The sequence below is a fragment of the Podarcis bocagei genome, assembly GCF_964188305.1.
Source record: "Podarcis bocagei genome assembly, chromosome: 2".
NCBI lineage: Eukaryota > Metazoa > Chordata > Lepidosauria > Squamata > Lacertidae > Podarcis > Podarcis bocagei.
The window spans coordinates 10,259,711-10,276,541 of NC_138126.1; the positions used below are offsets into that span (position 1 = coordinate 10,259,711).

At 51.3% G+C, this 16,831-nt stretch overlaps 2 protein-coding genes across 4 annotated transcripts in view; one reads left to right on the forward strand and one right to left on the reverse strand.

Annotated features, from left to right (window-relative positions):
- Positions 1–1,113: 1,113 nt before the first annotated feature.
- LOC308580419 (uncharacterized protein) lies at positions 1,114–15,595 on the reverse strand. Of its 3 annotated transcripts, none has more exons than XM_081182009.1 (6): positions 15,437–15,595; positions 9,844–10,865; positions 6,620–6,737; positions 5,632–5,874; positions 3,696–4,391; positions 1,114–1,964 (listed from the first exon to the last, which is right to left on the reverse strand). In XM_081182009.1, the coding sequence occupies exons 1-6, from the start codon at positions 15,561–15,563 to the stop codon at positions 1,672–1,674; spliced, it is 2,499 nt and encodes an 832-aa protein (XP_081038135.1). In that variant the 5' UTR covers positions 15,564–15,595; the 3' UTR covers positions 1,114–1,671. The 3 variants fall into 3 exon arrangements, with proteins under 3 accessions (XP_081038135.1, XP_081038136.1, XP_081038137.1); XM_081182010.1 differs by having other exon boundaries at positions 5,632–5,871; positions 15,437–15,594; XM_081182011.1 differs by lacking the exon at positions 5,632–5,874.
- LOC308580544 (uncharacterized protein) overlaps positions 4,421–16,831 on the forward strand; it is a 38,327-nt gene continuing 25,916 nt past the window's right edge. Inside the window, exon 1 of the mRNA XM_081182353.1 lies at positions 4,421–4,515. The gene's annotated coding sequence lies outside the window, so the exon portion shown is untranslated. The remainder of the gene's footprint in view (positions 4,516–16,831) is intronic.

A 16,831-nucleotide genomic window follows, 5' to 3' on the forward strand; every position in this document is an offset into this window, starting at 1 on the left:
GCCTACATTGGCCACTGGACTGATCCGGATTGAGGGCTGTATTGGAAAGTCTACCTTAAAACCGCTGAGTGAGACGCCTGTCTGCTAATGATACCCAACTCTATTTCTTTTTCAACTTTTCTTTATGTATATAAAGATTTAAGAAGTATAGAAAATGATCTGTTACAGCCAAGTAGATAAAGTGCTTGAAAATCTATCCCATAGGATTGCAACCCCTAAAAATCTAAATGACAAAATAGGAACATTTCTGTCAGAGCTGCCCAAGGTCCCAGCTCACAAAGGACCAACGCCAGTTCGTCGTTATATACAAAAGTCTTTATTGAAGTTCATTTTCACTTTGACAGCCGCAGCGCGCAGCTCTACGTCTGAAACTCTAGACCGCTGAAGCTCCGTCTGAATCTCCTCCCCCCAGACACCAGTTTAAGACTCTAGCCTCTTCCTTTGCTCTTTCCTCCTCTGGCTCCGCCTGTCAGCTGGGGTCTCGGCCTTCCTAGACTCTTCTGACGCTGAATCCCCTGAGTCCTCCCCCTGCCTCCGGCGGGCTTTAGGACCTGGTTTCCAACCCGGGTTTTCTGCTGTCCCGCGCGCCTGTACATTTGAACTTGGCGCGCCCGCCCAGCCGGCAACCTTCCTCCTGACCGTTACACTGCTCCTGTCACTGCTTCCCCCTTCGGGGGGGCTAGCTGGACCCGACCTCCCCTCCGTTCCCCCACTCTCCGATGGAGGCGTGGTCAGCCCTGACTCATCTTCTCTCCCTGCTGGAGGAGACGCTGGCCCTGACACATGGGACTCTTCCCCCCCACTACGCTCTGGTGGGGAAGCTGGTCCTGATCTCCCGCTGCTGCTTTGGGAGTCCCCGCTGGCCCCTTGTTTCTGGTGTGTCCCCCCCGGGACCCCCCTTGCCCTGACCATAGGCGCCTCCTTCTGGGAATCTTCTGATTCGCTGGAGAAGCTCATGGAATCTCTCGGGTCACTGCCATACTCCCCTACGCTCCCCTCCGATTCTTCCCCTTCGCTCTCCATTTCCTCTCTCCCCCGTGCCTCTGCTCCTGAGTCCCTGACAATTTCATTTAACACAAATCAAACAGAAGCCTGTTAAATAAACAAACAAACTTGGTTAAATTACATTTATTCTTACCCGAGAGATTTAAAACCGATTCATTTCCTTCCCCAATTCCTGTTGGGTGTTGCATAGTTCGCTCCATGCACATTTTCTCAAATTACAACGGATATTTAAATATCCAAGGTGGCAGTGATTTATGTAGGTTTTTTTTTTTAAAAAAAGTTCTTTTTATTTGATCGAAACCACAGTTCAGTGACATGTAGCAAATAAGGAAACAGGAAGAAAAGTAAATAAAAATTCAACGTATGAAGAAAAAACAAGGAGGGAGAAATCAGGGTTCTTGCATTCACAATCCCTGGGAATAATAACCCTAGAAGTGTGGATTTGGAAGGGAGCCCAAAGGCCATCTAGTCTGACCCCCTGCAATGCAGGAATGATCCCACCAGCCGCAGAAGTGCTGCTGAAAAGGTGCAATGCTGCAGCAGCGTTTGCTGGGGTAAAGGTCCCTAGCCTCTGCTGCGGACAGTTAACTCGGTGGCAGGATTGCACCAAAAGCATCCAACTGAGATTTCCTTGCAGAACAGCAAGCTAGGAGCACCAAAAATTTGTCACAGGGTCAGCCGACTGCTGAAGGTCCCTATCCGGCCCCGGTCTTCCCAACGGCAGCTGTTTCCGGACACTTCAGACACCTGCTGGACGCCTGCTGAGCGTTCATCTTTCCATGCCACTGCTATATCCTCCAGGGCGGCTGGAGAATGCGGCTGTGCCGGCAAGCTGCCTCTAAGATGAAGGCCGGCTCCTGACGAAGCCCCCAGCGGCCCCTTTGTAGCTGGCGAATGTTCTCCGTCTGAGGTGGGGGGCGTGGAGTCGTCCTCCGAGTCTGTGGGGTCCTCTGGCAAGGCTGGAACGAAAGAGGAGGGCCTGGTTAGGTGGGGGCCAAGCTACACACCCACCCTGCCTCAGATTGTAAAGATGCACAGAGTCTTTGCAGGAGCCAACCAGCAGTAAATCACACCCAGCAAGCGAGAGTTAACTCTTTATTAGCAAGGTTCTTTTTATCATATGTGGTGGTCTTGTTACTAGGTTAAGGCTTACTGGGGAATGATATACAGTGGTACCTCAGGTTACAGACGCTTCAGGTTACAGACTCTGCTAACCCAGAAATAGTATCTCAGGTTAAGAACTTTGCTTCAGGATGAGAACAGAAATTGTGCGGCAGCAGCGGAAGGCCCCATTAGCTAAAGTGGTGCTTCAGGTTAAGAACAGTCTCAGGTTAAGAATGGACCCCCAGAATGAATTAAGTTCTTAACCCAAGGTACCACTGTACAATGAAATGAAAAGGATGTTTAAAATAAGTTTGTAAAAAAGCCCAGAAACTTTTCTTTTGGGAATTATAGGGATTGCTGTTGTTGTTTAGTCGTGTCTGACTCTTCGTGACCCCATGGACCAGAGCATGCCAGGCACTCCTGTCTTCCACTGCCTCCCGCAGTTTGGTCAAACTAATGTTGGTAGCTTCAATTTTAGGGATAGAACTACCTAAATTGTATAGAAAATTATTCATGTATGTGACTACAGCGGCAAGAATGTTACTTGCTGAAAAATGAAAAGAAGCAGAAGTCCTGGCAAAGGAAGAATGGATACAAAAACGTACGGAATATGCAGAAATGGCGAAACTTACCGGAAGAATAAGAAATCAAGATAAGCTTTTTATAAAAGAATGGAAATGGTTTGTTGAATATGTACAGATAAATTGTAAACAGATTAAAAGCACTGGCAGGATTACTATAATAACCTGCATCTATATATTTAAAGAAGATAAATAAATGAGTAAGTTAAGTTAATTTGGATATGCAGAAGATATTAAAAGTAAATTTAAGGAACCGCAGAAAGGGGGGGAGGAAGTCAAGTTTTAAAATGTCAAAATGAATGTAAAATCAGTGAAATGTATATATCTGAAAAGTACAAATAAAATTAAAGATCAACAACTCTTTATTAGCAAAACAGGATCTGCACAGGAGTGTCAGGCCTAGAGAGCACAGCAACTCAGGTGTTGCTCTCATGAAGCTGGTCCCTGCCTCCCCACAGTTGGCTGTGTCTCCTCTTCTCCAGGTGTTTTCCCAAGCAATCTGAGACTGCACCTGCGGACAGCCAACCCCACCTCTGCCCTTTTCATGCCTCTTCTGGTTCTGGGAGAACAGGGAGGATGGGAGCTGGTTGCAGCAGGAGGGGGAGATAACACTGTGTTCTGGTTTTTGAACAATTTTCGGAAGCCAAACATCTGATGTGGCTTACACGGCTTCCGATTGAGTGCAGGAAGCTCCTGCAGCCAATCGGAAGCTGCGCCTTTGTTTCCGAACAGTTCCGGGAGTCAGATGGACTCCCGGAATGGATTAAATTTGAGAACCAAGCTACGGCTGTATTATAAAAGATGCAGATGGAAAGGATTAACAATAAGATCCACAAAGGGGAGAAGTCCAGGAGCTTTTATATATTACACTGCTATGTGAATATAAAATTTAATTTAATATATCATACATAGATAGATAGATATAGTTTCAGCAACTAAAACATAAAGCCAGATGATAAAAATACTAAAAAGTTAAAAGCACGACAGCACCTTCTTCCAACTCACCACTGTGTGGCAGACATTCACGGTTCGCAACACCCGATCCGGCGGCCTTGACCCGCTTCCGGTAGAGCAGCGGGCGGATGACCGCCTCTTCAGGCCTCACAGCTTTCTCCACCGCTTTGTCGAACGGCAGGCCCTGCCGCCGGTAGGCCCTGACCCTCTTCCGGAGGTTCCCATATGTGTCATTCCACCTCTTGCGGGTGGCGAGGCCTGACCTCTCGTAGTAGCCCAGCGCAGACACCCTCTTGCCCGCGGCCGCAAAGAACGCCGCCTGCCGTGCAGCCGCCCTGCTCCCAGGGACGAGGCCCAGCGCCGCCTCCTTGTTCGCCACCACCAGCTTGTACAGCAGCGTCTTCTCCTCCATGTTCCAGTTGGGCTTCCGCCGTCGCTTCTTTGGGGTCCCTGGTTCAGGAAGGTCCCCTTCCATGACGTCCAGCAAGCAAAAGGCTGGCTTGAGGTGCATGGCGGAAAGGTTTCCGTTGACCGCCTCCGTGCTCTGCTGGCGCTGAGGTTTGTCCGTGCACACCTGGCCCACCCAGCGGTTCCTCCTCCGCCTCTTCCGCCGGAGCAGCTGCTCATCGACCTCCTGGTCCTCACTCTCGGAAGCCGGCTCTCTCGGCCCCTTTCCGGAATGTTCCACTAGTGCAGGGCCTTCCCACAGTTGGCTCCTCCTCCCACACTCGTTTTCTGCTCTGTAACCTGTTGAGAGGAAGAAGGGAAGAAGAGTTTGGATTTGATATCCCGCCTTTCACTCCCCTTCAGGAGTCTCAAAGCGGCTAACATTCTCCTTTCCCTTCCTCCCCCACAACAAACACTCTGTGAGGTGAGTGGGGCTGGGAGACTTAAAAGAAGCGTGACTAGCCCAAGGTCACCCAGCAGCTGCATGTGGAGGAGCGGAGACGCGAACCTGGTTCCCCAGATTACGAGACTACCGCTCTTAACCACTACACCACACTGGCTGAGATGCCTGCTTGGGTGAACCTGGATGGCTAGTAGACAGACGCTGTATGTGGAGAGCCCCTCTTGGGGATACTCCATTCCATGCCTTCTCAGCATGCTTAAAGCTTCCCACCCACCCGGGCTGTCCATATCCTTGTTAATGCAATGGTGGAGCCCTATAACACAGTGTGGCAGGGGCATTAGAAAACAGGACACAATAGAATCAGGAAAAGGGGCACAATATTCCCCACATATATTTTTTTCCCAGTAGTAAATGGGCAACCAATGTCTAGCTTTTTCTTCTCCTATATTTTATACATTTATTTACATTTTATTTTTAAAAGTAATAATCGTAAATAAATATCTCCTGCTTGGACTACTGCAATGCGCTCTACGTGGGGCTACCTTTGAAGGTGACCCGGAAACTGCAATTAATCCAGAATATGGCAGACTGGTGACTGGGAGCGGCCGCAGAGACCACATAACACCGGTCTTTAAAGACCTACATTGGCTCCCAGTACGTTTCCGAGCACAATTCAAAGTGTTGGTGCTGAACTTTAAAGTCCTAAACGGCCTAAGCCCAGTAAACCTGAAGGAGCGTCTCCACCCCCATCGCTCAGCCCAGACACAGAGATCCAGCGCTGAGGGGTGAGCTCCTGTTGTTTGGTCTCTGCTCCTGCACACCTAGCAGTTCGAAAGCACTTCAAAGTGCAAGTAGATAAATAGGTACAGCTCCAGCGGGAAGGTAAACGGCGTTTCCGTGCGCTGCTCTGGTTCGCCAGAAGCGGCTCAGTCATGCTGGCCACATGACCCGGAAGCTGTACGCCGGCTCCCTTGGCCAGTAAAGCGAGATGAGCGTTGCAACCCCAGAGTCGGCCACGACTGGACCTAATGGTCAGGGCTCCCTTTACGTTTACCACTGTATAAGAAATAACTGGCAATGCCTGGGATCAAACTGGGAACCTCCTGCTCACTGATGGACTTGAAAATGTCTCCTGACCTCTCTCCTGGCTCTCTCTCAGCCCGCTTCTCCTGTGAGGCACAGATTCCTCCAGCGTCTCCTCTCCGTCAGGTTCCTGCTGGAAGTCAGGCCTGGGCCAAATCTCGCCTCCATGACGACTGTAGCGAGGCTGGGAGATGCCGTCTTCTTCCCTCCACCTCGAGGCCTCGTATTGCCCCACAGCCGCCGACTGCTCTGGGGTCTCTCTGCCCTCCAAGCTTAGTCTCCTCTTCCTTCTACCTGCTCGAAAAAGGAGAAAGAGAGAGAATAAGATGAGAATAAGAGAGAGAGTAAGATGCACCATGTTCTCAAATTACAATGGACATTTAAATATCCGGGGTGGATATATGTTGGTGTTTTTTGTTTTTAAAAAGTTATTTTTATTTGATTAAAACCACAGTTCAGTGACATGTAGCAAATAAGGAAACAGGAAGAAAAGTAAATAAAAAATAAACGTACGAAGAAAAAACAAGGAGGGAGAAATCAGGGTTGTTGCAGTCACGATCCCTGGGAATAATAACCCTAGAAGTGTGGATTTGGAAGGGACCCCAAGCGCCATCTAGTCTGACCCCTGCAATGCAGGAATGATCCCACCAGCTGCAGAAGTGCTGGTGAAAAGGTGCAATGCTGCAGCAGCGTGTGCTGGGGTAAAGGTCCCTAGTCGGTGCAGGATTGCACCGATAACATCCAACTGAGATTGCACGCACAATCCCTGGGAAGATAAATGGTGTTTCCATGCGCTGCTCTGGTTCGCCAGAAGCGGCTTAGTCATGCTGGCCACATGAACCGGAAGCTGTACGCTGGCTCCCAAAGGTGGTAATTCAACAAGCCTTGCAAAACACGAAAAAGCTGCAAGAACCCCCGTTTCCCCTTCTCTGTCAGACCAGGAGAGGAGAGGAAGTCGTGCGGAGTTGACAAATAAAGAAACGAACCACTGAGGGCTCTCCAGGAGATTTGCAGCATCCCAGAAATGAAGACCATTGCTTACCATGTGAGGTCACATTGACAGCATCTTCCTCCTCCTCTTCCTCTCTCTTGACTTCGCGACACAGCTGCCCCGGCCTAGAGTCTGCAACTGGGGAACTCACAGACAGGTCCACAAATGGCTGAAATGACAGCAAAGAGGCCCTTCAGGCTTGAACAGGAAGGGGATGAGATTAGAAGAGCCCTTGAGATCAGCTGGGCAAGCAGAATGCCACAGGTTCAACCCCCGGCTTCTCTTGTTTAAAATAAAAAAGGGTCACCGGGCACAGTGTTCTTCAGCCATGAGTCCCCAGATGTGGGTGGACTACAAATCCCATCGCCCTTGACTGCTGGGCTAAACACTGGATGATGGGCTTTGTAGTCCACTTACACCTGGGGACTCCAGGTTGAAGAACACTGAGCAGGGGAGGAGGGAAAACGCCAGAGATGCTAAACAGCTCCATACTGGCACATGGGGTAGGGAACCTTTTGCACTCATTTATTTCTGCACCTGTGCCCAGGTGGCTGTTTTTCTGCGTACGCTCACATAATCTCCTTCCTTGGAGGTTTTTAAGCAGAGGTCGGATGGCCGCCTGCCATATTTGATCAAGGTTAGATTTCTGCCATGGATGCTTATTGAGACTCCTACACTGCATGTGGTCAGACTAAATGACCCTTGTGGTCCCTTCCAGCCCTACAATTCTACGATTCCCCTCAGATGTTGCTATGTTCTGGGTGCAGAGAGCACATTTCCTCCTTTCGCCTCCTTTTTTGAGAGAAATTCAGAGAGGCTGGTCATCCTACTGTTTAGCATTCTAAGGGATAAAATGAACTGGATTCCTCAAGAGGAAGGAAATTCGGATTTGAGAAGAGATGATGATGATGATGATGATAATTTATTTATACCCCGCCCATCTGGCTGGATTTCCCCAGACACTCTGGGCAGCTCCCAACAAAATATTAAAAACACAATAAAACACCAAACATTAAAAATTTCCCCAAACAGATGTCTTCTAAAAGTAGTTCTTTATTTCCTTGACATCTGGTGGGAGGGCGTTCCACAGGGTGGGCACCACCACCAAGAAGGCCCTCTGCCTGGTTCCCTGTATCCTCACTATTCGCAGGGAGGGAACTAACAGAAGCCCCTCAGCCCTGGACCTCAATGTCTAGGCTGAACGATGGGGGTGGAGATGCTCCTTCAGGTATACAGGACCGAGGCCATTGAGGGCTTTAAAGGTCAGCACCAACACTTTGAATTGTGCTCAGAAACGTACTGGGAGCCAATGTAGGTCTTTCAAGACCTGGTATCGGTTATGTGGTATCGGTGGTCACTCCTGGTCACCAGTCTGGCTGCCACATGACGGCAAGAGCAAAGGCTCCCCCTATCAAAGCCCCCATTTGTGGGGAAGGAGCCTCCATCTTTCCCAAGTGCTGACATCGATGGCCCCCTCTGAGATTTGATGAGATTCACCCACCTTCCTTTGCTAGAAGGAGAAGATGAACATTAATCTACAACTCTATAATCCTATAAGGAAATCAGCCCTGAGTGCTCACTAGAAGGACAGATCCTGAGCTGAGGCCACCTCATGAGAAGAGAAGACTCCCTGGAAAAGACCCTGATGTTGGGAAAGATGGAGGGCACAAGAAGAAGGGGACGGCAGAGGACGAGATGGTGGGACAGTGTTCTCGAAGCTACCAGCATGAGTTTGACCAAACTGTGGGGGGCAGTGGAAGACAGGAGGGCCTGGCGTGCTCTGGACCATGGGGTCACGAAGAGTCGGACACGACTAAACGACAGCAATAATCCTATGATTTCCTGGGCCAATAGTCTTGACCCAGTCTTTGTCAGTTTCTTCTGTTTACCTGCGTGGCATTGATCTCCTGGTGAACTTGCTGTGACCCCTGAGATGCTGTCGGACTCCAACTCCCATCATCCTCCACTGTCGGCCACACTGCCTGGGGCTAATGAGAGCCAGAGTCCAACAAGCATACAGAAGGACACCCCCTGCCATAGGGTGTTCCACGCCCCCTCCCACGAAGCCACCTTCCCAGCTGCCCTCAAACAAAAATACTACTGGTCCTTTCTACCACGCCACATGCCTGTGACGTTAACATATGAGAGTGCTGGAGGTGAAATAGTTAAACAGGTTACCCAATCAGAACCCAGTGGGTGGAGTCAGAGGGACTATAAAACCAGCTCTGGGAGGGGCGAAGAGAGGAGTTTGTTGGGAGTTGGGTGGTTGGTTGGAGTGGGAGTGAATTGAGATAGTCTGTGGGGAGGTTGAGTTAGCGTAGCGAAATAAGGAACAGTTAGGAGCTAGGAAGACAAGTAAATATCTGAGAGGTGGTTTAGTGAATGAGAGCAGGTAGCGGAAGTTATAGGTCTGGATAGGTATCCCATGATTGTACAGTGGTACCTCGGGATGCGAACGGGATCTGTTCTGGAGCCCCGTTCGCATCCCGAAGCAAATGTAACCTGTGTCCATGCATCTGCATGTGCGCGGGTCACGTTTCGACGCTTCTGCGCATGACGTCATTTTGACGGTTTGCACAAGCACGCGCGGCGAAACCCGGAAGTAACGAGCTCCGTTACTTCTGGGTCGCTGCTGAGTGCAACCCAAATTTGCCTAACCCGAAGCATATTCATCCCGAGGTATGTCTGTAACTGACTGAGACAGTTTATGAAACCACACACTTGTTAGGTAAAGGTAAAGGGACTCCTGACCATTAGGTCCAGTCGTGACCGACTCTGGGGTTGTGGTGCTCATCTCGCTTTACTGGCCGAGGGAGCCGGCGTACAGCTTCCGGGTCATGTGGCCAGCATGACGAAGCCGCTTCTGGCGAACCAGAGTAGCGCATGGAAATGCCGTTTACCTTCCCGCCAGAGCGGTACCTATTTATCTACTTGCACTTTGACGTGCTTTCGAACTGCTAGGTGGGCAGGAGCAGGGACTGAGCAATGGGAGCTCACCCTGTTGCAGGGATTCGAACCGCCGACCTTCTGATCGGCAAGTCCTAAGCTCTGTGGTTTAACCCACAGCGCCACCCGCGTCCCTTCCTTAAACTGCAATAAATAAACAGAAGTTTATGTTCCAACTTAACCCTGACTGGACTCAGTATTGTACCAGGTAGGGCCTCGGTGGCAGCAGTGAGAAATAAAGTGGTGGCACAGGGATCAGTAGAAGGTGAAACGTCCGAGGACCCTGTCCGATCGCCACAATGCCCTGCTCTTACGAGGCACAAACCAACCTCCCTCGCTCGGCGTGGCCCCCACTCCAACTGTTCCTTCCTCTGGAGGAAAAACTCAGCCAGGATCACGGCCTGGGTGCAGGTCTCAGGGCCTCGCTCCTTCACCCAGCCCTGGACTTCGGGTGGCAGGATGGCCAGGAACTGCTCCAGGACCAGCAGCTCCAGGATCTGCTCCTTGGTCGTCTTCTCGGCCTTCAGCCACTGCCGGCAGCGCTCCTGGAGCCGGCTGTAAGCCTCTCGGGGGCCGCCGGCCTCCTGGTAGCAGAAGCGCCGGAAGCGCTGCCTCTGCTTCTCCGTCCTCAGGGCTGCGGCCCGCAAAATGGCAGCCTTCACCTTCTGGTAGTTCTTCCAGTCCCGAGACTCCAGCTTGACAAAAGTCTGCTGCGCATCGCCGCCGAGGGCCGGCAGGAGCCGGGCCACCCACTCCTCATGCGGCCAGCGGCAGGCTTCGGCCACTTGCTCGAAGGAGGCCAGGAAGGACTTAGCGTCGTCCCAGACACTGGGCTCCCCTGGTGACTGGGGGGTCCCCCGTTCCGGGCTAGGGGGCTCCAGTTTCCTCAGGAACTCCTGCCACTGGGCCTCCCAGCACTGCAACAAGTCCTCTTTTGAGTTCAGTGCGACAGGCGGTTCTGTGGACCCCTGCAGGAATTCCCCGATACTCCCAGCCTGAACGACGTGGGGGCCCCCGTCCTGCCCATCTCCCAATTGGTCTGTCACCTCTGATGGATCTGGGTCCTCTGTTTTTATCCCCAAGTGCTCTCTCGGCTCGGCAGCAGCCGGGACCCAGATGCCAACCTCCGCGCCCTTCAGCTCCAACCCTGCCATGTCCTTCCACGGTTCAGAGACACGTCCTCCCAGCGCGTTCACAGCAAAGAGAGACATTTTGGTCCTGCAGGTCTCTCTTGGAACACCTGGCCTATCCCACAAGGCCACTGCCTTTCTCCAGAGTGCAGATCTTCGGGGATTCAATGGGGGACGAGAGGGAAGCAAGGATATCCACCAGTGGTGGGGCAGGGTTGTTCCTGGAGGGGAGCAGAGAGGGGAGAGAGAGTTAAAAACGCCATCTCCAACTCCTCGAAAAATTTTTGCACAGTACTTGGGAAGACAGGCGAATTAATGCCCGTGTACTGGAAGAAGCAAAGATCACCCGTGTCGGAGCAATGATTCAACAACATCAACTTCGTTGGACTGGTCATGTTGTGCGGATTATTGTCTCCCAAAGCAACTACAGTAGTACCTCGGGTTAAGAACTTAATTCGTTCTGGAGGTCCGTTCTTAACCTGAAACTGTTCTTAACCTGAAGCACCACTTTAGCTAATGGGGCCTCCCGCTGCCGCCGCGCTGTCATTTCTGTTCTCATCCTGAAGCAAAGTTCTTAACCCGAGGTACTATTTCTCGGTTAGTGGAGTCTGTAACCTGAAGCGTCTGTAACCTGAAGCATATGTAATCCGAGGTACCACTGTACTTTATTCCGAACTTACAAATAGAAAGCGTAATGCTGGTGGTCTTCAAAAGAGGTTTAAAGACTCTCTCAAGGCAAATCTTTAAAAATGTTGTAGAAACAGTGACAAGTGAGAAACACTGGCCTGCGAGCGCTCCAATGGGAGAACAGCCTTTACCAAAGGTGTCATGGACTTTGATGACGCTCGAACTCAGGACAAAAGGAAGAAACGCGCTAAGAGGAAGGCACACTTGGCAAACCCTCACCATGATCAACTCCCTCCCAGAAACCTATGTCCCCACTGTGGAAGGATGTGTGGACCCTGAACTGGCCTCCACAGTCACTTACAGACTCACTGTTAAGACTGTGTTTATGGAAGACAATATTACTTGGCTATGAGTGATTGCGGAAGAGAAGAGGGAGGGGAGCAGAGAGAGGAAAGAGAGCTGGGAACAGAAATATGAGACCAAACAGGACTGCAACAAAGTGTTGCTCCATGAAATGCTTCCACCTGGGATTCCACCCCCAGAGCCGCTCAGCATTCTGCAGCCACAGAGCATGCTCATTCCTCACATGGGCTGTTTTGAGGAATTGTGCTTTGTACCCCGACAAGAACAGAAGAAGAGCACTACAGTGGTACCTCGGGTTAAGAACTTAATTTGTTCTGGAGGTCCGTTCTTAACCTGAAACTGTTCTTAACCTGAAGCACCACTTTAGCTAATGGGGCCTCCCGTTGCTGCTGCGCCGCTGGAGCATGATTTCTGTTCTTATCCTGAAGCAAAGTTCTTAACCTGAGGTAATATTTCTAGGTTAGCGGAGTCTGTAACCTGAAGCATCTGTAACCTGAAGCGTCTGTAACCTGAGGTACCACTGTACAAGATCAGTCCAACTTCCTGAGCAACTTTTAACTTTTTATTTATTTATCTGTTAGATTTAAATACCACCCTTCCTCACAGGCTGGCAGGGCTGTTCACAGGATAAAAATACGAGGTTTAAAACACAAGTAAATAATTCAAAACAAAAACTCCCTCCCTTCTCACAAACGCATTTCATAGGCTATAGAATATGAATCAGCCAAAGGCCTCGTTGAAGAGGAACATTTTTGCCAGGTGAACTTTCTGCTGAAACTCACAAGCAGAACCTGAGAACAAAAGCGCTTTATCATTGTAATTTCATTTCTATACCGCTTTATATTCTTAAGGAGGGAGAGCTCAAAATATCAGTCGGGATCGTTGGTAGAGTATGAGATTCTTCATCTCCGGGTTGTGGGTTCGAGCCCCGCATCGGGCAACATGCACTGCAGAGGGTTGGGATAGAGGACCTTCTGGGTCCCTTCCAACTCTGTGATTCTATGATCAGGTAAAGGTAAAGGGACCTCTGACCATTAGGTCCAGTCATGGCCGACTCTGGGGTTGCGGCACTCATCTCGCTTTACTGGCCGAGGGTACCGGCGTACAGCTTCTGGGTCATGTGGCCAGCATGACTAAGCCGCTTCTGGCGAACCAGAGCAGCACACGGAAACGCCGTTTACCTTCCCGCCGGAGTGGTACCTATTTATCTACAGTGGTACCCCGCAAGACGAATGCCTCGCAAGACGGAAAACCCGCAAGACGAAAGGGTTTTCTGTTTTGGAGGCGCTTCGCAAGACGAATTTCCCTGTGGGCTTGCATCGCAAGACGAAAGCCCATAGGGAAATGCTGGCGGTCGGGAGCAAAGACTTTCGCCCACAGCCGGCCTTCAGAAGAGGACCTCTTCTGAAGGCCGGCGGGGGGCAAAAGTCTTTGCTCCCCCCCCCCCGCCTGCCTTCCCCCCCGCCTGCCCTGGGCGATCTTAAAATGCTGGCGGGCGGGAGCGAAGTGTTCGCTGCCGACCCCCAGCATTTTAAAATCTCCCCGTGTCCCGGGGAGATTTTAAAATGCTGGGGGTCGGGAGGGTTCGCTGCCGACCCCCAGCATTTTAAAATCTCCCCCTGTCCCGGGGAGATTTTAAAATGCTGGGGGTCGGCAGCGAACGCTTCGCTCCCGACCCCCAGCATTTTAAAACGCTGTTCCGAAGCGGGGGGGGGGGCGGGAACACCTGCCCCAGCCGCCCCACTTCGGAACGCTGTTCCGAAGCGGGGAGGGGGGGTGGGAACACCTGCCCCAGCCGCCCCACTTCGGAACGCTGTTCCGAAGCGGGGAGGGGGGGCGGGAACATCTGCCCCAGCCGCCCCACTTCGGAACGCTGTTCCGAAGCGGGGAGGGGGGCGGGAACATCTGCCCCAGCCGCCCCTCTTCGGAACGCTGTTCCGAAGCGGGGAGGGGGGGCGGGAACATCTGCCCCAGCCGCCCCACTTCGGAACGCTGTTCCAAAGCGGGGAGGGGGGCGGGAACATCTGCCCCAGCCGCCCCACTTCGGAACGCTGTTCCGAAGCGGGGAGGGGGGGCGGGAACATCTGCCCCAGCCGCCCCACTTCGGAACGCTGTTCCGAAGCGGGGAGGGGGGGCGGGAACATCTGCCCCAGCCGCCCCACTTCGGAACGCTGTTCCGAAGCGGGGAGGGGGGGGCGGGAACACCTTCTGAAGGCGGGCAGGGGGCGAAAGTCTTTGTCCCCCCTGCCTGCCTTCCCAGGGGCTTTTAAATCGCCCCGGACAACGGAGAAGTCCTCCGCTGTCCGGGGCGATTTTAAAATGCCGCCGCCAGCATTTTAAGATCGCCCGGACAGCGGAGAAGTCCTCCGCTGTCCCGGGGTTTTTTAAAATGCTGGGGGTGGGAAGAAAAGCCCTTGCCCCCCCCAGCCTTCAGAAGAGGTCTGGGGACAGACTGTCCCCGGACCTGGTCTGAAGGCGGTTTCCCTAGGAACGCATTAATTGATTTTCAATGCATTCCTATGGGAAACCGTGCATCGCAAGACGAAAAACTCGCAAGACGAAGAGACTTGCGGAACGAATTAATTTCGTCTTGCGAGGCACCACTGTACTTGCACTTAGACGTGCTTTTGAACTGCTAGGTTGGCAGGAGCAGGGACCGAGCAACGGGAGCTCACCCCGTCGCGGGGATTCAAAACGCCGACCTTCTGATCGGCAAGTCCTAAGCTGTGTGATTTAACCTACAGCGCCACCGCAATCCAAAAACATGACAGAAGGAAGCCACATACAAGCGACGCATTCAAAGCAGCAGAAGTAACAGGAACGTAAAATATTATATTCTCCCCAGTTGGGATTGCCAGCATTCAGACTCCCCACCCATCCTTTCTGCCTTGCTGCGCCTTATGGAAACATAAGAAGGGCCCTGAATCTGGATCAGGCCAGGGGCCCATCGAGTCCAGCATCCTGTTCTCACAGTGGCTGACCGGATGCAAGCAGGATCTGACCGCAAGAGCCCTCTCCCTTCCTGCGGCTTCCAGAAGCACTGACTGTGGGTGCAAGACACAGCCATCCTGGCTGGTAGCCATTGACAGAGCTCTCCTCCATGAACTGTCCTAACCCACTTTGTAAACCCTCCAAGGGGACACGGGTGGCGCTGTGGGTTAAACCACAGAGCCTAGGACTTGCAAGTAGATAAATAGGTACCGCTCTGGCGGGAAGGTAAACGGCGTTTCCGTGTGCTGCTCTGGTTTGCCAGAAGCGGCTTAGTCATGCTGGCCACATGACCAGGATGCTGTACGCCGGCTCCCTCGGCCACTAAAGCGAGATGAGCGCCGCAACCCCAGAGTCGGCCACGACTGGACCTAATGGTCAGGGGTCCCTTTACCTTTAAGCCTTCCAAGTTGGCAGCAACTCAAACTCTCTCCCTCCCTCCCAGCCAGCCCCACAACCACTCAGCCCTCCTTCAGAATCATAGTCCAACGGCCTGCAATCCAGGGGGTTGGGTGGCCATCTGTTCTGGATGCTTTAGCTGAGTTTCCTGCATTGCCGGGGGTTGGACTAGATGACCCCCGGGGGTCCCTTTCCAACTCTGCAATACTATGATTCTGTGAATGCAGGAATAGCTGTAACTGAGCTCAACTGCAAGCTACTGAAGCCACTGAAATGCACATTTTCTGAGATCTTGCAGGTCCAGGGCGCCTTGTTAACCAGAGTAGCTGCCTGGAGCCAATTCCCGTCCAGCCTTAAAACTCAGCGGGACGAAGGTGTAAATCCATTTTCCTCCTCCCCTTTCCCTCTGAGTCACCTTGTGCCTTTTCCTTCCCTTCCGTGGCCCAGGCGCCCCGCAGGCAACGGCCGCCCTCCGAGCCTTCCCCCTCCTGCAAGCCCAGCCAACTCTTCCTGCTCCTCCGGCGCCTGCCAAGAAGCAACATTTGGAAATCGCATCTCCGGGCGGGGCCAGCAGAGGAAGCGGCTTGCATGCAGCTGACATCCGGTACTCACTTTGAAAAATAAATAAAACAACTGGGTTCTTTCTAGCAAGCACTGACTCTTTGCCTTTAACTCCTTGAGCAAGAATAAGAATAATAAAACGCGCTGTTGCAAGCTGCGTGCGCAATTGCGCAAAGGGTGCTTTCTGATCTCCTGTACCCACGTCTGTCACCCAGCCACCCAGCTCTGTATTTGGCTGCAAAGACAGAAACATCTTGCAAAGTCCCTTAATAGCTTGGGACCAGTTTACCCGAGGGATTGCCTTAGCCATAGGAATTATGAGACAGGGGAAAAAATCCTCTGCCCACTTTCTTCATGTCATGTATGTGTTTTTGTTTTGGGAGAGAGATTAAACACACACACACATTATTATTATTTATCAGTTTTTATTAAATTTGTATTCTGCCCTTCATCTGAAGATCACAGGGAGTTTCGCAACCTAAAAATACAAAAAACAAAACACACAATCCCAGCAAAGGAGGAATTGGATGCAAAAAATTATGAAATATGCAGAAATGGCAAAACTTACCAGAAGAGTATGAAATCAAGATAACAAACTTTTTTAAGGAACTGCAGAAAGAGGGGGAAGGAAGTCAAGGTTTGAAATATTAAAAGGACTGTAAAATTAGTGAAATGTATAAACCTGAAAAGCATAAATAAAATACATAGAAATACAAAAATGAGAACACAAAATACATAATAAAACAAAAACAAACCAATAATCCTCCCTCCCACAAACACATTTAAAAGGCCATATATTGTTTACTTAGCCAAAGGCCAGGGAGAAATGGAACATTTCCGCCTGGTGCCTAAAGATATATTATGAAGGCGCCAGGTGAGCCTCCCTGGGGAGAGCATTACTCAAATGGGGAGCCACTGCAGAAAAGGCCCCGTTCTCATGTTGCTACCCTCCAGACTTCACACTGCTTCAGGTGATGATCACAGAGTCTGGATCGTACTGGGAGAGGCTGTTCTTAAGGTATTGCAGTCCTGAGCTATTTTAAGGCTTTGTAGGTCAAAACCAGCACTTTGAATTGGGACTGGAAATTACGTAACTGGCAGCCAGTGCAGTCAGACCAGGATCAGTGTAATAGGCATACACACATGCACACATTTTACCACCCATTCACCCAGTTTGAAGAGGTCCTTTCGGAGCTTTTCGCAACCTCTTTTTGTTTTGGAAGCATAGAATCATGTAGAATCGTGGAGC

Bases quoted from the DNA above. Each gene is read 5' to 3' on its own strand.
- LOC308580419 (XM_081182009.1), bottom strand. From the start codon at position 15,563: ATGTTGCTTCTTGGCAGGCGCCGGAGGAGCAGGAAGAGTTGGCTGGGC. The intron at 10,866-15,436 runs GTGACTCAGAGG...GCTCCCCTCCAG, and splicing joins AGGGAAGGAAAAGGCACAAG to GAACAACCCTGCCCCACCAC. The intron at 6,738-9,843 runs GTTGGTTTGTGC...CTGTCATTTCAG, and splicing joins GGCCACGCCGAGCGAGGGAG to CCATTTGTGGACCTGTCTGT.